At 41.4% G+C, this 24,197-nt stretch overlaps 1 protein-coding gene across 3 annotated transcripts in view; it reads right to left on the reverse strand.

Moving 5' to 3' along the window:
- MOCOS (molybdenum cofactor sulfurase) overlaps nucleotides 1–24,197 on the reverse strand; it is a 271,527-nt gene that overhangs the window by 215,909 nt on the left and 31,421 nt on the right. For 2 of the 3 annotated variants that reach the window (XM_068671171.1, XM_068671165.1), the window contains exon 1: nucleotides 5,505–5,803. The exons of the other annotated variant lie outside the window; for it this stretch is intronic. In XM_068671171.1, the coding sequence (XP_068527272.1) occupies nucleotides 5,505–5,604 (100 nt within the window). In that variant the 5' untranslated portion in view covers nucleotides 5,605–5,803. Of the gene's footprint in view, nucleotides 1–5,504; nucleotides 5,804–24,197 lie in introns of those variants that run through there. 3 annotated transcript variants of the gene reach the window in all.

Genomic DNA, 24,197 nt, shown 5'->3' on the forward strand with positions numbered 1-24,197 from the left:
CTTTACATTCCCCATAGGACTCTTCTTTGATATCAGTTCTTTGTAACAGCATATTTAGATAACTACCGCCAGCTTGAAATCAACAGGAAGCATTAGGAACTTACTTGACCAGCTAAATTGTTTTTTACGAGGCAATTGTCACGTAGTGGTGCAGTCACACTACCTGTATTGCAGCTTGTATTTACAATAACTTCTCCACCCACTAAATCCATCTTCCCTCAATGTCTTTGACTGTTTCGAACTGTCCACCAGCAGCCTTCTTCAATAAATAATTTTCTCTTGCTTTCTTTTCCCTGAAAATAAAAATCTGTTTCACAAAATCAAATTACCCTGTGACACTGGGGCTAAAGGGGTATCCAGTCGAGGACAGCAGCAGGTGAACAGCCCAGGGATCTCACAGCCACCAGCCTTGCATAAGGTGGGATGAGGAGCTCCCAGTTTTTTGGTAATAGGTCTCCCAGGTTGCTTCCACTCTCCCTAACTAGCTAGGTCTGAACATCAGCAAAGATGTTTTTTAACATCTTGACAGAGTCACTCTAGATGCCTAAAATACACGTAGTGTCATTTTCTGAATCCCAAACTTCTCCAAAAACTAATTTTACAGAGAACATGACAAAAATAATAAAAAAAAAAATGTTCAAAATAATATGTTCTGTAAAGAACCGTTGCTTTTCCCCCCCACACACAAAGCATATGGCTTATATAAACTGTAAGACAGCCCAACAGGATATAAAGGCTATGTTAGTATGCATTTGGGATGACTGCTGTACCTCACTCATGGTTTACGACTTACACAGAATGTAACAACTTCAAGCTCACTGTGCTAAAATTTTGGATCTTGTATTTTCACGTTTTATCACTGCTTGGGCTGAAGCTGTCCATGTGTAATCTAGCCAAAGCCAGGGACCCTGAGTATCTGTGCTTCACTTAATGCAGCCTGAGGGGAATCACCTTTTCTTCCTTCTTGCTCTGGACCCGAGCCTTGCAACAGAAGCTGTCCTCGGTCCCTCCACAGCCTGCACCTGCTCAGTGCCACCAGCAGCACCTTGCAGGGCCATCCCATACTCCCAGGAATAGGAAAAGTTGGTCAGATGCAAGAAGGAACCAAAGTGCATCCTCTGCTGCCCTGCCTTTTGCACGCGGAGTCTCCTCTTGGTTGTGGGGATAGCACTAGGCAAAAATGTCCACTGGAGAAAGGCTCCGACCCGTAAAGCAAACAAGTAAAATGCCACACGCCTTGCTTATAGTTCAGCACAGACCTTGGGAAACAATGAGTCAGAATAAACTTACTCCTTATATCAACCTGGTTTTTGAAACGACATGATGAGACTTGAATATTGCTAACTGGTGCACAAAGAGGCTAATAACGAAAGTGTTTTTTTTTGCTGAACACACACACTTAGTCTTCAAATAACAGATTGGAAAAAAAAAAAGATTAATTCACAGGTAGAAATTGCTGGCAATCAGCAAATGAGCAGCAAGTAACAAACATGAGTGGAAGACAGCTGCTGGATCTGGTCTTTTCTTTCAAAAAAATGTCAGGCTACAAACTGTTTTTTTCTAAGAATTAAATATATATATATATATATATATATATATATATATATAAAACAGGCAGAAACCGAAAGCTGAGACCCAAAGCTGGCAGCATTACTGGTTTGACAAGGCAACCACGTTTCTGTACCAGTGGAGAAAGGGAGGTCACGCCTCTGTTGGCAACCGAGCCAGGAGCCCAGCACAGCTCGGCAGGCTGACGGTACACTCATCCTCACACGTTTCATAAAACCCAAGCAGCAGCCAGCTATCAACAGAATTACTCTGAGCTGACACGCCGGAATGCGTCTCCGACTTCTCGAATTTAGCCAAACCTGCAGATTATCCCAAATGTGACAAAATAAATATGCTTTTCTACCCTCAGAGGACGGCGCTGACCTTTGCTAACAGATTCACTGAGAACTAACTGAAATGCACGGAGAAAACCTGCTAAGCCTATTAGCTACTTACAGGAAAAGTATCAGTGCAAATAATTACCAGCAGTATCAGTAAAAAAGTATTATTTTTGTGTAAGGGCAAGTACCCAACTACTTCTTAACCAAACAACAGAATAAACCCTCGCACGGGAGACCAGTTCATGAAACTTCATTCCAGTTTCAAGGAAACAAAGGCCAATTTTGTCATTCAAAGCTCAGTTTGCCCTTTGTTCTTAAACGGGCAAGCTACACTGTTACTGTTAGCTGGACATAATCACACACAGACCGGTAAGGTAAAACATGAAATTAGCAGGGCATTACGTTTTTACATTTGACATTTAACGTGGCAGCGCGTTTGACATTAAATGTGACGGTGTATCTTAGCTTAAATAAAGGCTACTTCCAGAGAGTCAGCAGCCCTTAACGAGTACGTGATCACTAATATGCCCTGGTTTTCGTTTGGGGTGTGTGCGAGTGGAATCCGTCGCTTATCGCTCCTGGAAAGCTCCTGCTGAAATGAACACGGTTACCTTTGGGAAGAATACTGGCACCTAACCAAAACTGGGAAGGTATCTTGGGACCAAACGCTGCCTCGCAAACCACGTCTGCTTTTTCTTTTTTTTTTCTTTGCTATGATAAAAATCACAGAAGCGTATTCATTCCCATTACTTAACAACGGAACCTATAAACTCCTGCTGATTCCTTTAGCCATTTCTAAAGCATAATTTACAATCCTACACTGCAGATAAGGGTACGCTGTTCACAAGATTAAAGTCAAGGTCACGTACTGCACATGCACTGCTGCCTGTGAAACACGGATCGGTTTCACAGACTCCACATATATTTTTAGAAGGGGCTGCTCAAGCCCTCGGCTAACAGCCCTTGAATTACAAACGTGAAGATAAACCTTGACTTAAAAGGTAAAATTTACAACTTCTGTATCAAAACAGACACAGCCCTGCTGATTCAAGGAAGTACGGCCGATCCTTTCATCCCCTCACAGAACCTGAAAGGGAAATCCCCAACACATTCAGTAAGAGCCTTCTGATGGAGACAAGAGTGAAACTCCCACAGACTTTGGTATGATCACAAGTAGAACATCTCTGAAAAAAAAAAAAAAAAAACACCTGCCTTTGTAATATGTCCATCAGCTGCCCCTACACATATATATTGTACCATCTTCTCAACAAGCACTTGTGCAACTATTCATACTACAGCTACACCAGAAGCCTTAACACCAGAAAGTGAAAGCTTTACGACACAGAAAAGGCTTCCGCCTTCCTCTGAAAGCACAATTTACACAAGGTGTCCTTAGCAAACATCACCAAATATCAACGATCAGGACGAAGCGATTAAACAGACATGCACTAATTTTTATTACCACGTGCTACATGTAATGGGTTGACACCTCCAACACGGACCCCTGGGCTTACTTCATGGATATCTAGACAGGAACCAACAAAAATCAACACATAAAAAGTGAACAGCAAAATTGGGATTTTTGAACACCTTTAATGATGGAAAGATCTTTGAGGCATGTCCCAGATGAACAGGCAGAGCAAGACACTATTGTTAGCCACCTAAAAGTAGAGTTTGTTCTCCTTTACCTAGAGGACCTGGTTAAGAACACTCCTTACCAGAAGGGATTAAACGGCAACACCTCTGTGCAGTACTGAGGCACGACACCTTGAACAGCTACAGGTTCCTTCAAGAATCAGCATCTGTACAGTCAGGACTTATCCATAAAGCTGACATGAGGCCATCAGAGATCCAAAACTTCTGCCTCATCTCCCTCACCTTCTGGCAGGTCACTGAAAATGGTTAGGTTGCTAAATACCTGAAAGCCCCACTAAGTTCCTCTGCGTCACTTGGAGGAGGCCCCTTTACTCACTTACACTGCTGTAATCTGCACATGAGCCACCTTTCCTTCTCCTTATTTCATCAAGGAAACAGAGACCTACAGCTTCAGAAGCCATTTGTAACTTCAACATCAATGTGTGAAGACCTTCAGCAGTGGGGATACAGCTACGTGGCTAAATAAAAGGGGAACAAGGAATAGGTACAAGCAGCACGCTCATCATCCACACTGCTCCACTATCACCCAGCTCCTGGCCTAGTCCAAACAGTCAGCTTTGAGCCAGACACGTAAGGCAGGGAAACTTAACCTTACACAGTATTGCCATTACCTAGAGGCACAAGTTCTTGACTAGAGGAGAGATGCCCCTGTTTTTAACATGAGGATACCTGGCAGGACAACACATGTGGATACACAGCAATCAGTTTATGACACCAATCTTCCCCATAGATGTGAGGACCCCTCAGGATGAATGGACAACTATTTATGAATTGAATAAAGCATCACAATTCTCAAATAAAAATGTAAAAAAAATAATAAAATCCTAAAATAAACACTAAACTTCTACAAAGGGCAGAAGGAATTTGCAATCTAGGTCCCTTTACCATAGACTACCCTGTGTTTTCGGTTAGCTAAATTATGACGGATTCTAATTTATACCTTGTGTGTGTTGTTGCTGTTGTTTTATTGAAATATTCTCAAATACTTATCTTAGTTTAGTAAACAGCATGACTGAAGTGTAACTTAGTAGCCTACATTAGCCGTAATATTTTGAAATTGAGGTAAATAGACTCCTAACATTCTGCCTTTGCAGTGACTTGGGAAGCCAGGCAGATCCACTGGATGCGATTCACTAGCAGACAAACTTAATTTCAAAACTTGGGAGACTCAAGAGAAAAGAGGCTGATTATCAAGGGTTTTGTAAAGCCATCTATCTGAACAATTGGTTATAAAACACTAATTTTTCAGAGTCTTGGCCTGAATTTACCACCAGCAGTTTCTCGTTATCCAGCCTTCAGTGGCACAACTAACATTGCTAAATTTCAGACTTTGAAATCAGCCTATAGGCTCGTGGCTAACGGGAGAAGAAAAACTCTTCAAACTGCTGTTTGACATTATTTTTTTTCCACATTCCCCTAGAGGGAAAAAGTCCAACTTCCTTATTTTTTGTTTCCCAGAAATACTTGTGCGTGAGAAAGCCAGCTTAGATTCTACTACAAAACCTCCAAGAAATGAGAAAAAGGGATGATAACATGAAACGTAATTTAAAGATGGGTCAAAGCAACAAGTTTAGGGCATCCAGAGTGATGTTATTGACTCCATTCTCTGTTTTGTTGTTGTTTGGTTTGGTTGTTTGGTTGTTTTTTTGCTAAGTATTTTGAAGCAGTAACACCATGAGTATCCATACCTAAGTTGTTTATTTTGGTATACTCGTTTCGGTTGGACTTGAAGCAATAGGTGGGTATTTCAGTAACACGTGCAGTACATAAACACACCGACTGGCATGTGCGAGCAGAACTGCACAACCCGCAGCAGCAATTTCCAAACACCCACCTGCACCACACCGGGGCTGTTTTACCACTTTAATCTCCATTCTCTCTCTTTTCCTTAACCCCCACGGCTACACCTCTCTCCCCACCCCACCGCTGTCCCTGCAGACCCCCCCCTGCCCGCGGTACCTCGGAGCCGGAGGAACTCGCGCTCCCGGAGCCCGCCGAGGTCGCCGCCGTAGCCGTAGCCGCCCGGGGAGGCCCGGCAGGACAGCGGCTGCCCGGCCATGCCGCGGGGCCGGGCGGGGAAGGAAGGAGCGAGGCGGCTACGAAGCGGCCGGAGAGACGGAGCGAGCCGCCCGGCCCGGCCTCGCCACCCCGCCCCGCTCCTCCCGCCTCACGCCCCCCTTGGGGCAGCGCCCGGCCCCGCCAGCGGTGCCCCGGCAGCTCCCGGGGGCGGCAGGGTGTTAGCCCTGACCCCGCCGCCGGGTGTGCCTGAGGGAGGTGCTCGCCCAGAGCACCTCGGGGTGCCTGCTCCCTGCTCTGTGACCACCAGGGGCGAAGTAGAGCCTGGCCAAAGTGGTCTTTCCCGGAGCAGAAGGGCACTGGGTTGGGTAGAGTCAGAGAATCATTCAGGTTGGAAGAGACCTCTGAGACCACCTGGTCCAACCATCCCCCTACCACCAATGTCACCCACTAAACCCTGTCCCCAAGCACCACGTCCAACCTTTCCTTAAACACCCCCCAGGGACGGTGACTCCACCACCTCCCTGGGCAACCCGTCCCAGTGCCTGACCGCTCCTTCTGAGGAGAAATGTCTCCTCATTTCTAACCTAAACCTCCTCTGGCACAACTTGAGCCCATTCTCTCTAGTCCTATCACTAGTTATCTGCAAGTAGAGGCTGACCCCCAGCTCCCCACACCTTCCTTTCAGGTGGTTGTGGAGAGCAATAAGGTCTCCCCCGCACCTCCTCTTCCCCAGACTAAACACCCCCAGTTCCCTCAGCTGCTCCTCACAGGACTTGTGCTTCAGGCCCTTCACCAGCTTTGTAGCCCTTCCCTGGACACATACTCAGTAATGTGCCCTTCTTCCTAAATCCTCTCCTCTTGCAGCACACTGCTTAACATAGCGATAACCATAGGTAGCTCATGGAAATAGCCCTTCCCTAAAGTCCACCTCCACTTTTCCTCATTTCACCGAGATGATACATCTTTGGTTGCTGCTGATAGGTGGTGGAAATAGCTTTCGCCCACCTGCAGTTTGATGTGTCACACTCCTCCATCACGCTTAACCAGCACAACTAGCCACAGGTGCTCTGTGGTCAGCGTGCAGGACCATGGCTGGCCAGAGGCCTGAAGGAGTGCCATGGGCGGGCAGGCACATACAGATAGATAACTGCAGGTATAAACACCTTTGCTTTGTAGGATAAGCTATAACCATACACGCACAAAAGTATCAGCCACAGGAAGTTTGTTTGTTTTTTCACCTTTTTTTTTTTTTTTCTCAAAATCATGACGTGATAAAATTTGACAACAGATTTTTGTATTTGCAACTCCGCGATAAACCCTTCAATATTTAGAGAGTTAGATGACCCCCCAGTCCAATCCTAAAAATAAAACATCTTACAATAAATCTGCATCAGACTTCCAGTAACACAGAGACTTTATTTGAAATGCTATTAATTGGGCATCAGTGAGGTAGGAAACTGATGAGAAAAAATTTCAGCCCAAATAGAACTGTATTAACTTAGCATTTTATTAAAAATACTGAATAAAAGTGATGCAGAAAATTAAAAAAAAAAAAAAAACAAACAACCCTGACATGAAATACTGTGCTAATATGTTCCCTTATTTTCCTAATATGTTTCCCTTATATTAGGAGATTTTGCCCAGTTTAAGAAAACAGTCCTGGCTCCAAGGCACTGAGGAATATTTCTATAACGCTGTAAGAATATGTTTATCCCTGACTGTGTCTTCATGACTGACATGTCCTGTGCCTCATTTCCACATGTAGTCCTCTTTGACAGGACTCATCTCGATACTGTGATTTTCACACCATCACCAATACTGTTACTCTCTACATTTTGTTTCCAAACTTTTTTTTTTTTTTTTTTAGATGCCAAAGCCAGAAGAAAAACAAGAACATTGTCATGCCATCTACAAAGTCCACTGTTTCACTTTGGTGCAATATATCAATGTAAAACAAATGTGTCCATTTACAATAATATACCCCACAACATGTATGTTATGAACATTTATACAAGTACATTTTATATATGTGAACATTTTAAATGTCCCAAGTATGTGTAACATACATACTTTTGCTCTGAGGCCCAAATTTTAGGCAGTCTAAAATTTAAAAGAGTCACTATAATTTAATGTGCATAATACCAGTACCTCACCCCTCTTTGGCCTTCAGAATATTTGAATTTTTAGCCTCAGTTTTGAAATGAGAGATCTGCAGAGAAACAAGAAGTTTCTTCGTTCCATCCATAACTAATTCCTGTCCTAACTTGTCAATTTAATCCCATGAGGAAAGTTTCACAAGAATCAGTGTCTGGATAGGGGAGAGGAACCTCGGTTAGTTCCCCCACTGAAAGAAAAGCTGTCACATTTCAATCCTCAGCTCACCACACGCTTTGTCTGGCAGGTGCAGGCAACAGGCATACGTGAGGCTTTGGCACAGCCACGAGGCATGCTGATGCCTGCCAGGCAGGACTGCAGGAGTGTGTGACAGTGGGAGCTGGAATACAAGGGTACAAATCCGTATGAAGCCAGGTTTTAGTTGTCCTGCTGTTCACAGAATTTAAAAACACGTTCAGGACAATAATCAAGACCTTTTGTCATTTCTTTTGATGGGGCCAAAAGCAGGAGGGAAAGATGAGGAGGAAGAAGGGAGTACAAGAATCCAAACGTGACTTCTTTACTGTTATTAACACTTTAGTTTAAAAGACTGAGTGTATTCAGAAAACAGTAGGAACTGCACAGAAACCTGAAAATGATCTTTGGGCAAAGGGGTCTGTTTTGTGTTTTTCACATGGAAAATGGGGTTTAACTGCTAGTAAAAGCCTGCCAATTGTTTTCTGATGCTACCTCAGGAACAGCTTCACAGTGCCTACATCCAGAGAACTTCTGCCAGTGTATTCACCTGAGAGCTTGCATAGACACCAGCTGGGACCTAGTCTGAACCTCTCAAACAAATATGTACGTAGTTATTTGTTATGTGTACTTAGTTATAGTATGACTTCATCATAAACGTTGCCTAACAGGAGCTGTTACTCAAATCACGTGAAGATGACAGCTTCAGCACAATCCTCAGCACAGTGGTATCAGGCAGAAATGTAGCACTCTCAGGACCAGCAAAAGACAACATCTAAAAACTTGAAGCCAAACCAATATCCTTTTGTGCAGAAGACAACGTGGGTCTTCCTTCTCTAACAGTTCTGAGAGATACAATTAGAAGATACAGCACATATCCAAAATATTTTTTTGGTCTAGCTGATGATTTCACAAAACCTAGTTACCGAATGAGCTATACCTTACTCATTTCCTTCCAAATGAACAAAACACCTCCATTGAAAAAGAACAGTTTGTATACTGACTTTTTTTTTTTTAAAATAGAACCCTGCACCAAATACTACCCTTTTTTATTTTAATAATTTATGCATTGCAATTTACAAGAGTCAGTCATTGCTATGACTTTTTTTTTTTTTTGAAAGAATGTATATAAAATACCTGCCATGAATTTTTCCTTGTATTTCTAGCTTGCTGTTATCAATTTCCATAGCAATTTATTTTTATCGATCACTCTGTATGGTTCCCTCATCATTTTCACATATTAAGTCAAAGACTTGTATTCAATTCCTTATTGAACCAAAACTAGTTTTCCCCACCAAAACTGTCCTTTTTCTTGAGAACAGAATGAAGCTTTCCGATCTTAACAGTAAATTCATTTGAATGATCTAACTTCCGTTCACATTTTTGTGTAAATATGTTGCCTTACAATCTTTGTTTTTCTTCTCAGTTTTGGAAGATTGTCCCTTTGGAAGCAACACAGACATAGAGGGAATACTAGTTGGGAATGCTCTCTGCACGTTGCTTCATTGAATGTTGTCTGGTGATGATCTCTGCTGCCAGGGGAGCTACCCATTTCCAATACAAGGCTACCAAAATCTTGCCCAATACAATACAAACCCAATACAATCTTGAACCACCATAAAGGCCACCATAAGTCTTCTAAGTGACACTCTATGTCGGTATAGAAGCTTGTATTTGAAAATGAGCACAACTTGTGAAAACTAACAAGGTCTTACTGCTGGCTCCATTTCTGAGGTAGACACAGGATGGAATTTCCACATGAAACTGTTTTGTGTTTTTTTTTAAACATCGACCCATTGCATATTCATAGTTACAGGGCAGCTTTTCCTCTTTGGTTGCCAAGTGAAGCCAGGGGATCAGTCGATAAGCATATTAATTAATGTATATATATTGGTGAGTAGATATATTGCCTAGAGAGTCATGCTCACAAACCTATAAAATGATAAATGCTGTTATCAGGTGGAACACTGTGCGCACATACTGGGCCCAGAAAGGACATGCGTGTACATAAATGCTTTTGCAGGTTCTTTCCTTAATGAAGGTTCAGATGCAGATACAGAGCAATTTAAGTTGCTCATTCCAAGTTTTAGCAGAGTGAGATAGTGCCTCCAGGTAAGCTAGTTAGTAGGGTTCTTGATTCATAAATTTATTGTGTGCCATTCCTTGGGAGATATTACAAAATAAGAAAAGGGTTTCTTTAATCCCTTCAGCACACATGACAATACTTTTTTCCTCCCTCTCTAGCAACTATTCAAAAGCACTATGGAAAGCTAGCAGCAATAGCCTCCATGGAAAGACTTTGCAAACAACTCAAACTCAGAAAACTATATGCTGTTGTATAAAGGGGTTGCACCGTCCTCTCGCAGCTCCACAGAAAAACAATGGGACTGCAGTACTGGTTCCTAAGGTTCAATGCAAGTAATAAACCATCATCATAGTGCAATTACATGATGGGAGAGTATAGAGAAGATCGAATGTGCTCAGTAGAAAAGACAAAAGACAATGGACAAAAGCCAAAACAATGGAAATTCTGACTAGATGGAAGTAAAAGAAAATTTCCGTGAGAGTGGCCAAACGCTAGAGCACGTTTTTCAGAGAGGCTGGGGAGTCTCCATCCTTGGAGAGACTCAGGGCCTGCCAGTACACAGCCCTGAGCAACCTGCTCCAAGTGAATGTGCCTGGAGCAGGAGGTTGGACAGGAGACCTCCAGAGTCCCTTCCAACCTCTGTACTTCTGTAATAATTAATTCCAATGATCAGCAAAATATTTCTAAATAATTAATATTTGACTGTTAGCACCAGCTCTCAGATAGCTTGGCAAGCAACAAAAAAGGTTGTCCTGGGGCAGAAGCATGGATTACACAACCTTTCTCTGTCTCCCCCAGCACATGTTGTGACTGTATTTCTAATAAATCCTACCTGTATACAAGCCAACTGCACAGCACCGAATGCACACAGGATCTGTAGCTGGTTGCAAATATACAGAAAAGATAATCCTGCTAAAAGAGAAAAATAGCCACCTGTTTTGTTTACTAGACCAAACAATAGGTTTTGGTACTACCTGAGTCATTTATCAAGCAGGGTCAGAATAGCTGAGGTTGAAAGGGACCCCTGGAGGTCCCCTAGTCCCACTCCCCTCCCCAGTCTACTTATCTGTGCTTACTCACCAGTTCTGAACCCTGTCACATCTTGCTTGCTTTATCATTGTGAGAGCAGTGTCCCAAGGCACATCTTACAGTCTTCCCCCTTCAACAAAGCTTATTGACAAGGGTAGTATAAAATATGAAGAACAAAGCTGTAGAAAGCCATGAGCTTGGGCTTTGTCTCTGGTGCTGGTCTACTGTATGAACAGGAAAGGTTATCCCTAGCCCTTATGGACATGATAGGTCATCACATTAAATGCTGAAGCAGCTTGGAATTACGTAACAAGGAGCATCATTAAGAACCAACATAATGCAGTATATACGAATGCTGCAAGAAAGGTGCTGGGACAGAGAGGTCTTGCTCTCAGGAAGAATTTCTGCCAGCAGAAAGCCAGATCCTGCTCTGCTCCTCTGACACTGAAAGCATTAGTGGAAATTAATGCTACAGCCATTAAATGACAGTACAGAGCTCAGCACAGGCACAGCCTTACCTTTGTGGTTATATTTTAAGAAAAGCGTTACGAGCTTATTGCAGCCCAAATCACACTTGCTGCACATTTAGGTGTGACATAAGCCTTTTCATTTGTTCATTATAAACAAAATGAATTTTCACTCTGCTGTATTCCTTTTCGTATCTTGTCATAGAAGAATAAAATAAGGACTATTTATGGAGACATCCTGATGTGTGTACACACTTCTCCAGTCTTTGATTAGTTAACTGACTGATCTGAAAAATGTGTATCAGAAACTCTAATGCAGTTCCTTACTGACTGTAAACAGTTATTTGTTGACTATAAGGAAAACTCAGTTTTATCTAATCCACCACATAGGTACAATTAGCTACAAGTAACCCATTTCTTATATGTTCTTTTTAGCTTACCAGATATGAAAAGCTACTAAAGTATGTGTGTGAAGAGTTGGGATTCCAACTTTGAGTTTATCCCTGTGCTATAGCACATTAAAAAATAATAATAATAATTAAAGTTTCACAGGAGAAAAAAAAAAATTATTTTTTTCACTGACATCTGATAGTCTTCTGCACATGGGCTGTTGTCATTAGTAACAAAAATGGACATATTTCTCCTCAGAATTAGAACTTATTATGGTGAAATGTTTAAACTGTTGGTCTTTGGGAAGTTGGTAGGACTGCTGATGTGGGCTTTGGCCCTGAATAACTGAGTAGCAGAAGAAACACCGAGAGACGCAGCTGTGCCTGCTTGCTGGCTCTCTGCATGTCCCCCAACGCTGTGTGAGCGTTGGCACCTCATTTGCTGAGGAGGAACACATGAGGAAGGGAACAGGAGAGAAACTCTCAAACCACAGCAGAGCATAGTGGCAAAGATGCAGCCTTGGCAGACTTGTAGCCCTATAAACGTCTGTGTACTCAAACTATTTATGATTGACCATCATCCCTTATAAAAAAAAAAATAATAATAATAATGACTACCATCAGATTGGCAAGGAATCTCTCAACTGCACAACTGCTGTGTTCTGCCCCATTTCCACACTCCTTTTCAGGCCTGTTTTTTATGGTATAGCCTCTGGGACAGAAGGTTATAACATTACTGAATGCATTTGTTCAGTATTCAAGATGATCAGCCCCCACCCCAAGGCAAACCCTGGCCCCCACTTCAACAGGGATGGGTAATGGGTAGTGAGCATCCAATGGATTTAGGCCATAAGCACTGAGACTCGATGGAGGTATTTAATTCCTGCAAGTGTTGCTATAAAACTTTATGTTCAAAGGGTTTAACAGTTATTAAAATATGATTTATTGCAACTGTATGACAAAGCTTTGAGTTGGTAATTTGAATCCAGAAGTTCAAAGGCAGACTTGATCACATAAGCCTTCGCTTTCAAGAGGCTGACTGTGTCGTAAACATGACATGCATGAGTTTGGCAAAGAGGGGCCAGGCCATCTCTCATCAAGTCATTGCACACTGATGGCCTCGTGGCCAAAGCAGATTTCAGGGGGAAAGCGTTTGCACCCCTTGTCACCCTAAGAGTCAGACAACGGTGCTGGATGGGGATGTGAGGTAAACTGTTTAATGAAGTGAACACAAAACCAAAAGCTACCTTTCCTGGAGGGATCAAACCCAGCTTATATGTAGAACGTCACAGCTGTAAAGAGACCAGAACTGAATCTGGTTTGTGATTCGGGTTTTACCAGTTGTCCTCACCCTCATCACCTGTCCAGCCAGGGCAGTTTTATCACAAGACACCTGTTACAAATCAGTGCTACACAGAGAAGTAAACATGAGTGATAATGCAGGGCTGGGTTTAAATTATAGGTTTCCTATCACAGCACATCCACCGTGACTAGAATTTGTGAATGTGTTCAGCATACTAATGCTTTTTACTTTTAATATAATGTGTCCAGAAAGTATAAACAGTTTCGATCTCTGACAGAGCTACAAGTGTCATGAAGATATTTCACACTGAATTATTAATGTGGATTGGAGAGTCGTCATAATCTCGCTGGCTGAGGTTTAGCAATGCTGACTTTAAATGGCAAACAGATTTCTACAGCTACAAAATCCAAAATATTTTATATATCCAAATGCAGAAGTGCAGAGAAGATTTCTGTACTGCATAATAGATGCAACGCATCCATGCATGTGTTATTTCTGACCATGGAGCTTACAATTTATACCTGTTACTACAAACTACCAAAACCCATTCCCAGCAGTTAAGTTTTAACACGCTGGCAGCTTGTCAAGAAGTAATTCCCTGTTTCCTTGAAAAAGCTTTGCAGACTTAACTATGCACCTAAATATGCAATAATGTTTCTCACCCCACTTCCCATTCTTAAAAGTTTTCCATTATCATTTGATTGTTCAGCTTGAAAAATTCAGAATCTTTTGTGCATACTAAAAAAACAATGTGAAACAATTATATTACGAGCTGCTGCTACCAGCTGAGCTTCATTATTTTCAATATTTTGCCCTGAATTATTCTTCATTAGTTTTTAAACCACTCATGGTGTCTGTTAAAAGATATATTTGACATCTCCCTTCAAACACAAAGTTAAAGTATATTTGATGCTGCCAATCAATTTTGCCACTTCTGTCAGCACACTGCGGTATTGTGAATAGTGATTTTCATGAGAAATTTTCTCAATCCAAAGTGTTCCACAGAACCACTCATTTCCAAACACAAGAGCTTTCATTTTGAAGACACCTTTATCTTGAATCTGTGAAGTGTAAATGGGTGGTGAGGAAAACCACAATCACCTTAGCTAATTTAAAATAATCCTGTTCTTACTGAGTTTTGACATTCTTTTCTGTTCTTGCAGAGAGGTTCCAAGCTGTACCAGACAGTTCACTAGAGTAAAAACACTTACTCTGCCTACCCAGAGAATTGGACATAAGATCTACCTGTTAATTTTTATTTTTTTCTTGAAAATGTTGGAAATGCATCGTAAAAAGATATTAACTCCAGCTTGGGACTAGAAGCTTTAATGAAATGATTATTGCTGCTCTTTTTAATTTGGGCTTTTTCCAAAGTGATTTCTACTAGGCTGCTGTGCAATTTCAAAAATAAAATAAACATTAACTCTTTTCTTCAACACAATCTCAACAACCCTAAATTTCTCCACTCTAAAATCTGAACAGCACTGCAGCCATCATTAGCAGCTTTAGAAATTTTGTTTGCAAGTCTTAATTCACGTATGTCTATAACGCATGCCTTTAGCAACCATCAGTAAGCTGGATATGATGCACTGACCAGTATGCCAGGTGCCTAGAAACAACCCATTAGGTAGAACTGGGAGAAGAAGAATACAGAATATTGGTAATCACCTGCAATTCTCTATCACAATAAAATCCCACCAGAGAAGGGAGAGAGGAGCCTGGGCTTGACAAAGTAATTGTAAGAACAAAAAAGGGAAGGTCCCAGGTTCCAAATATTTGAACATCCTTATTTCATAGAATTTCATAGAATATCCTAAGTTGGAAGGGACCCTTAAGGATCATCAAGCCCAACTCTTGACACCGCACAGGTCTACCCAAAAGTTCAGACCATGTGACTAAGTGCACAGTCCAATCTCTTCTAAATTCAGACAGGCTCGGTGCAGTGAGCACTTCCCTGGGGAGCCTGTTCCAGTGTGCAACCACCCTCTCTGTGAAGAACCCCCTCCTGATGTCAAGCCTAAATTTCCTCTGCCTCAGCTTAACCCCGTTCCTGCGGGTCCTGTCACTGGTGTTATTTCCCACAGATTTCACATTTAACCCTTGAGCACCTCTGAAAATACAGACTTCCATGACTCATGTTTTATAAATGCCTTTAGAAAAGCATAAGAGAGCTTCAAGGTTCCAAATATATGGTAAGTCTTAGGCATATTTCCATTTAATCAGAGAATCCTCAGAAGTATTTTAGAGCAAGCTTGAGAAAACCTCTTGGTTTCCCTGCTGCTTTGAGCAGAAGAGGTGTTTGAAAGCCCGTGAAGAAGGGCAGTTGTATAAATGCCTGTCTCCATGCAGATTTTCCATCGGGTGTGACATTTAACCTCAGCTGACTAGATAGATCAGCACATTACTTTATTAAATTGTTCAAGAGGAGCGGTGGTCTGACTCACTGGAGAAGCTTCAGACAACTCATTTACTGCTGGCACAAAGGCTTGGCTGCCATAGACATTTCAACATGATGCAGTGCAGCACATCAGGCTTCTGCCACTTAGAGGAAGTGGCATCTCCAGATATCCCATGGGCTATTTCCAGTAACCCCTGGGTACAATTAAGGAAAGAGATACAGAAATCAGCTCGCCAGGGAGCAATCTGAGCTAATAGGAATGAATCGCAGGCAAATTTGGGGAGATTAAGCCTATAGGCAACTAAATTCCATTCAGATCGTCTGCTTACATCGCGTCTGCCTGGAAAGAAACTGGTTACTCCAGCTGATGTTGCGCACTAGGGCACTGGCAAGTGATAAAAACAGAAAATTAGTCCTTGTATGGTTATAGCATAGTGTCCAAATCCCTAATTCAACACAGGGATTTCAAATTGTATTGCACAGGTACGCTATAAACACCAATTTCAATCACTGGGTCTTCTGCAGCAGAGGTTTTTTAGTGCATGTAGCCTGCTGATCAATTGCATAATACAGAAAAATATTTGATCTCATTGATCTGTATTAAAGCTGGTGAATCTAACTCTGCAGTGCTGTGTGTCCACAATGCACTTCCCAAGCTATACTTGCTTTCAAATGCATCTTAAAGTTTGTATGATATCTGTTTTTGGATGGGAAAGGACTAAGATTTACACCAACAGCTGAGTCCCAAGATCACTGCCATCACTGAGGTTCATCAGAAGCACCTTCTTGGACTCCATCTAAAGACATCAGAGTTTGATTCAAGTCTGTGGTTTGTAATAGTCAAGAGCTACATTGCCTACCCAAAGAGGGCAATAGCCACCTCATGTTGAATCTAAGAAGAAAGTACCTAGTAGAAATGAGATTAAATTACTGCACAACAAAACTTGGGCCAATTTACAGGTTAGGGTTTCAAATCAGATGCACTGCAGCAACACTGCAAGCATTCTCGTGTTTCAAGCCTTACCCTTTAAAAGTTTTCATTTAAATCTTTTATGCTTCACTTTATAAAAAATTAAAAGAAAGAGAGTTTTCCTGCAATTAAGAAGTACTCTGCGTACTTTTAGAAGGGGCTGCATTTTTAAGATGCTGGCAGGCGGTGTTCGGTAATTGGAGTTGACACTTGGCAAAGTGAACATGCACACCTGACCCTGCCAGGATGTCTCTCATCTTGCCTCCCTGCGCATGGAGGCATCCTCCTGCAGCATCGGAGTGGCAGGCGGCAGCCCTCAGTCAGCTATTCAGCTCGCTGAAATATCCGGGTAAAGCACTGAAAACAGCCAGCCGTTATTTATAGCACACAACAAAAGATCAGGGGATTTGTGGAAAGGAAATGAAAGAGGAGCAATTTCTGGCTTCCTTCAAAGTTGTAACAAATATTAATAGCATAAGGAAATATGAGAATTTTGCATGAAAGTGAAAGACCGGGGAGAAACAGAAAGAAAGTTCCCTTTTAAACAACAAAGAGACATCTACCTGCCAACTGCCATGTAAGTGGAAAAGAGTTAATGTCAGACCTTGACAGGCAAGCCTGAGAAATCTGTAACACTGATATTGCTCGGATTTTTATTTTTTATTTTGTCTTTACAAGGCCCTTTTAGACAGCAGCAAATGAAGAAAGAGAAGGAAAGGGAAGCTTTGTAAGTAAGGCATTGGGGGGAAATCAAGTCAATCTCATCAAGGCTAGGACATAAATATAATGAATATAAATGAGAGCCTCTTACCCACAGCAACAAGAAGTTACTTCTGGGATTTGTCTCAATGGCATACCTGAGACTAAGCTCAGTTTTTCCATAGCTAGCCAAAACTGTTGACAGAGAAATCTCTCTGCTGGCAATCTAAGTGTGCTTACTGCACGGGTCTGGCAGCAATGCTCACAGCCTTGTGCTGACAGCAAGAAAAGCCCACCACTTGTACGGATCAGAGATGCTTGAATTTGTAATGAGAAGTTACTGTCACTCTGGAAAAATGTTGTGATACAGCTTCACATCAAATTTTTCAGCAGCCAAGTCATCCGGAGTCACTCTACATACATCATGCGAGTTCTTCAGTCAGAAGGCTACAGCCAGGCACTGACAGAAAATACAATCTACCTCACTTGAGATGCAACCAAGGCCTTTTGTGTTCTTCTTTACTCTCAGAATGCTTGATAGCAGCAACTGTGGGGTAGTTAATGTTAATAAAAGCATTGGTGCATCCCTCTGCACCTAATCAGATCTAACGCCACAAAAATCCTGTAAATTATGACAAGCTACATCTTTGTTCATTAAAACTGTGTATAAATAAAGAAAATTGTCACTAGCCCATGTTCCAATTTTTTTTTCACGGTTAATAAAAAGAGACATTAGCTTGCAGCAAAAGAGACAGCACCATGCCAACATTTGCAAAGCTGTACTGGCAAAGAAAATCATGTATTTGCAGTAATACATTCTGTACATTTTTGACTCAGGATACATATCCAAGACTGAAGAAAAGAATGTACGAAGTCATTTCATTTATTCATGAAATATGTATGATCAGAGGCTCGATTCTAATTAGGTCATACAATTACAATAAGTCTCTTTGAATTAAGACCTTGCCTTTGATAACAATGAACAAGCTTCCAAGTATATAGCACAACAAAAATTACAAAAGCAGCTGTGGATTTTTTAACCATTTCTTGTTAAGAAAGGCAGTTGCTTCCAAACTGCTGTGAGTGGCATTGGTATGTACCATATATGCATGCTTAGTTCATAAAGAGAATCTCACTCTTTCCTGACCTGCAGTAGGATCACTGGCTTTATATGCAGGAGTTAAGGAAGGGGCAAGCCTTGATAGCTACAGCCCTCAGACAATTTGGTTCCTCTTCTCTCGTGCTACTCAGTGACCATACCAGAGCCTCTTGCCTTGCAAGACAACAGAGATTAGAAATATGAAACAAATGTGTTTAGAGGAATAATAATAATAATTAAAAAGTGGTTATGAAAGGTGAAAATAATTTCTTGGCACTCTCAGCAAACTGTTAAGCAAGCTAAAAGAGAAACGTCAAAAGGTCTGTTGCATAATAGTTCGAAAACATATGGGGTTCTGGGAAAAAAAAAATAATAAATCAACGTCAGGCCCAGCCCCTCTTCCACCAAGTCAGTGGTAAAGATCACGCTCAAGAGAACATGCTGCTTGTTACATGAGAGGTACGTATACTTTTGTGACTCTTCATCATAAAATATGGAAGGTTTAACAGATATATGCTTTGTTCTTTTTTTTTTTTTTTTGCAAACTTCCATATATTGTATGAAAAGGAAAAAAAAAATAACCTTACACAGAGAGACAAGCAAAAGCCTATGCAATATACAGTCTAGGCTTATCTGAGAATTTGAAATTCCTATATGTCAGTTTACTCATCAGTAAGCTCAGGTAGGACAGTGTGACAAAGTACAAACCTGAGATCCTTGTTACAAAAGACAACAAGAACATGTTTAAAAAAGTGTTTGAAGGGTCAGAGACAGCTTTATGGTAGCAACGGATGAAGTCGGCCTCTTTTCTCTTCACATGGTTTCTTCCTTGCTAGTGGAGAAAAAGACATAGGTGCACTTATCTCAGGGATACAGAAGGAAATCTCTTTCATGTGGTAAGAACTTGAAAAGTTAAATTCTTGAAATGTGTATTTCTGCAAACAAAACACAAATATATATATATATGTGTGTATTTAAATAAAAATCTCCAAGCCTATCACTCCATGTTGTGCAAACCCTGCCAGGTTTACTGTTCTCAAAAAAAAAAAAAAAAAAAAAAAGCAACAACAAATCCACAACCCTTCCTCGACATCCATGAATTCTGTATAATAAAGCAATTAATACTAATAATACTTTGGCTTATATAGTGCTTCTCAGCTAAAGTTATCGAAATACTTCACAAAGCTTAATATTTGAAAGGGATTAAAAACCTCAGTACTTCATGCCATAAGCCAGGCTTAATATGAGGCAAAAAGAGCAGTAGGAGGAAATTTCAAATTATTATTTCAAAATCAGCTGTTTTCGTGTTCTTGCAGCTTTCTCTGAAGCAGGATCTCTGATCTCTAAGGACCCGACATGGTTCTGATCCAAGAAGTTAATAATAGTTGTTCTTACTCCTTAGTTTTAGAAAGAAAAACCAGGAGCTGTGGCTGAGACACCATTGTACACAACCAAACTGCCTTAGAGTTGATCAGATACAACGATTTAGATATCACAAACACTGATCTGCAACATGGATTTCTCCTTTCTCTGTCCTGTGCTTTGATGAATAGATCACACTTGTGCTCCTTACAGCCTAATGCTGTTCAGCAGTTTCAGAGCTATGGCATATAAGATTGTATCCATGGCTATTTTAGCATAGAAACAAATGAAGCATTAGTACATAGATACATCACTTTCAAAGATCCACATTGCTCTCTTTTATGATAGTTTTTCTTAACATAAGTAGTGATGCTTTTCTGTATTGCTGTGCACTAAACCAGGTTCCATTCTTAAAGAAAACAAACAAACAAAAAAAACAAAACTAGGTTTTATATCTTTTATGATACTGATTCTGAAATAATTTTTTTTCTTCATTACCAGTGTTCATTGCTGCATTAAAAAAAAAAAAAAAAAGATTAAGAGGACTTGTCACCTTCAACAGAGAATTAAATCCATTCAAGTAACAAAAGAGACCTAGTTGTCACAGTATTTGTCATGTCTGTCATGCTGCATCCTTACATGACAATGAAAAACAAGTCTTTGGCTTGCACACATGCAATAATCATCACAGAAAGCTTTCCAAATCCTGATGTGGTTGATGGCAACAGAAAGGATCAGGAAAGGGCCTGAGTGCTGCAGGGGGGTGCAGAATCAGTCAGAGAATATTCTGAATAGAGCTTTATCCCTGTAACACTTATCTCTGCCCTAGGTTTCCAAGCTACATATTTCAGCCAGAATAAAACCACCAATTTAGGAAATGTTGCAGAAAATTTGGGCATTGTGGCCAAATTCCTTTCTTAGATCCACTGTCTCTAGAGGCACAAATGGGAGTCTCCAATAATGTTAGTACACTTTTATTGTTACCTATCACTACTATCATAATTACCATATTGTTAATTCAGTACAAGTGACTCCAATCCCCATTCTTAGTTTAACAGTAAAGCTACATATGAAAAGGATACGTAGCAAAACCATACACGCTTGCTATAATACTTATTATTGAACTGAGCTAGTTGCTTCAGATTTTAAAATGAGTTGGGGGAGCAACACTTTTTAGCATATTTTACTCTCTTTTTATTTTTAAAATTTGTTTATTTTTTCCCCTTCTCTCCTCTCATCTTTCTTAAAGCACTACTCCAGCTGCACTGTGCTGATCTTGTTCCTGATGTGCAGCTCACCCCTGACCAATGGGCCACTGGCCTTCCTTCAGCTTGTGTGCAGAAATATGCAACAGATTTGTCATTCCTTTAACTTTCTAGGATGAGGAGTGCACCAGGACAAGAACACTGAAGTCACTTTCAATGAGCTCTCACATAAAAGCAGAAGGCTTAATCCTCAATCAGCAAGGGTCCATGGCCTGAAGCAGAAAGCAAAAATTAGGCCTGGAACAGTGGAATTCAAAACCTGAAAAGCTTCAATAATACTTGTTTCATTCTACACTAAATATTTATAAGATTGACAAAATCAGAGTTCCACAGCAAACTGCCTTGTACTAGGAAAATTAATCAATAATACTAGAATACAGAGAAATTAGGCAAGTGACAAAGTCCATGCCTGTAGTACATTCTCTGTGTCATGCAGCTAAGCCAAACTGTCACACTTGAGAACTCTGACCTCTGAACCACATCCCCTCCCATCTGGAAATGACAGACCTGGTGATAGAAAGCACTAATTGCTCAGCCTCCACAAGCAACACCTACTTGGGAAAAGGCTGCTCTACAGAGTGATGTGTACACGTAACCTAGAGGAGGGCTTTTTCTTTTTACAACAGTTTCTCATGCACAGCCTGAAGATGTCATTACCGGTTCCCCTGAACTCATCTGTGCTGAATCGTAGAAAATGGTTCGACATTTCTGCATTTCTGTCTGACATTAATCGGGGTTAATTGATGATAATGGTAAGGGTAATTAGTTTTAACAGGCACTAAGTCCCATACCCCAAGCCTCTTATGACTGCAATAGAACAGCAGTCAAAATGTGGCATGAAAAATAATATGGCAATATCCATTTTTTTTGCAGATGTAGAGTGCTGGGGATTACATACACATATGTATGCACTTGCATATGTCTGTGTGTGTCTAATTGCTTTAGAAACACTGAAATCTTATCCAACGTGCATTTTTAAAAATTTTATTTATATATTTATTTATTGTTATTGATGTTGGCTGAAATGAAGCAGGCTGAAGATTGCCAAGAAACACTCCAGCATCAGGCTGGAAACTTGCACCATTTTGCCCAGGAAGAAATAATTCCTTGAGCTATCATTTAAAAATAATTATAGCTGTGACTTCCCGGTTTGCAAACCTTCACTACATTTTGTATTTTTTTTTTCAAGCTGTGTGAAACATCCAGTTTGGGAACAGTAAGATGAAAAGCTGAAGTTACAGTTCATCTATCTAGTGCAATGGCCTGAAACCTTAGGCAGAAGCTGTCACACTAGGCTCCAAGATGACAACATGCGAAGACTGAAGTGCCTGCTTCTTCTCTCTGTTATCCTGTGACTTCCTACATCCCTCCTATCTCCTCTCCCATCAAAGGTTTTCTCATTGTAAGCCTGGCACCCCTTGTGTTGGTATGTTTGGGATCTGTATCCTTAACAGTGCATTCAGGTGACACACAACATCTGTGCCAACCAGCCATCACCCATGTTTCTGCTGGGCAGCTGAGACTGGCTTACACAATGTGTGCCAGGACCTAGGTTTCCATGTTATTAAAATTATAGTTTTATTGAAATGCCAGAAAAAGTCACCAAAGATCAGTCTTAGCTCAGTTTTACCTGCAAGCACAGTAAAACATGGATGGGCGAAACGACAGGTTCTGTGAAATTCAGCGCATCATGGAGAAAACCACATATCCTGTTTGGTCTGTAGGAACAGCGTTAAGTCTACATGGGGCAGAGCAATCATCTCACACTTAATGCAATTCACTTTTATAAATTCAATTTGTCCTAGAAAGCCTGGTAAATATCTGACACTGAGACAGAAATAGAGAATAAAATAGAATTGTCCAGTTGGAAGGGACCCACAAAGGTCATTGAGTCCAACCACCTGACCACTTCAGGGCTCACCAGCAGTTAAAGCACATCCATGGAGGCGTTTGGGCATTGTCCAAACGCCTCCAACACTGACAGCCCTGGGGCATCAGCCGCCTCGCTAGGACACCTGTGCCAGCGTTTGACCACCTCCTGGTGAGGACATTTCCCTAATGCCCGGTCTGACCGTCCCCTGGCCCAGCCTTGTGCTGTTCCCTGTGCCCTGCCATCGGCGACCAGGAGCAGGGACCGGCACTGCCCTCTGCATCCCCTTCTCAGGATGCTGCAGAGATCCACGGGGTCACCTCTTGGTGTCCTCTTCTCCAGACGAGACAACCCAGATGCCCTCAGCCCCCTCACAGGACAGGCCTTCCAGGCCTTCTTCACCGGCTGTCTTGCCCTCCGCTGGGCACTTCCAAGCACCTTAATGTCCCTGTTATGTATGCACACAACACTCCAGCTGAGGCCGCACCAACATTAAATACAGTGGGAGAGTATTTACTCTCTTTTGACTTGCTGGCTGTGCTGTGTTTAATGCACAACAAAATGCAGTTTGCCCACCTGGCTGCCAGGGCATGCTGCTGGCCCATGCTGAGCCTGCTGTCACCAGCACCCCCAGGCCCCTTTTTACTGAGTTGCTAAGAGACATGTTTAAGAAGACAGGAGATTATCTTCTGAGGATGAAGGGAAGATGACCCTTCCCAGAACTACATGGCAAAAGTAACTGTTGTGACTTTGGGGGTTAGGCTGATGGAAGGAGGCTAGGATGTGATCACAGCATGACAAGGGAAGTTTACAGTTGCATGGCATAAAAGCCTGATCCTAAGTTTTCTTAAAGACTTTAAGACAGATATTAAAATAGTAACGCAGGCAGCAAGCGCTTGTAATCCCACTGAGTTCAATTACTTCAGAATGTGCTCAGCACTTCTGAGCACTAAGCTATTTATTTACTTGTCTCTACGTACATATAGACATACATTTCAGTGTCCTGTTTTAGACAAGCAAACGTGACAACACAGGGTTTAATCTTTCTGCTGTGCCACCTCAAATGCTATTATACCTTCTTTAAAAGGAACGTTCTTCCCTCATTTCTGTTTTTGTAGCAATACTGTGGGTTTCAGGCACCAGTAACATGACAACCCAGAGAAGACATTTTACAATTTCCTTATCATCTGCTTTGGGGTGGAGCATGAAAGCAAGATGGCTGCTCCACTCACACTAGTGTTACAGAGCCAACGTGAACAAAAGGTGTTTATAATTACAGTTTAGACTTGAGACTGAGAAATGAGGTGATTATTAGCAAGGGCATGATTACAGTGTCCCATCCCTCAC

Source organism: Anas acuta, chromosome 2 (assembly GCF_963932015.1).
Source record: "Anas acuta chromosome 2, bAnaAcu1.1, whole genome shotgun sequence".
Classification (NCBI taxonomy): Eukaryota; Metazoa; Chordata; class Aves; order Anseriformes; family Anatidae; genus Anas; species Anas acuta.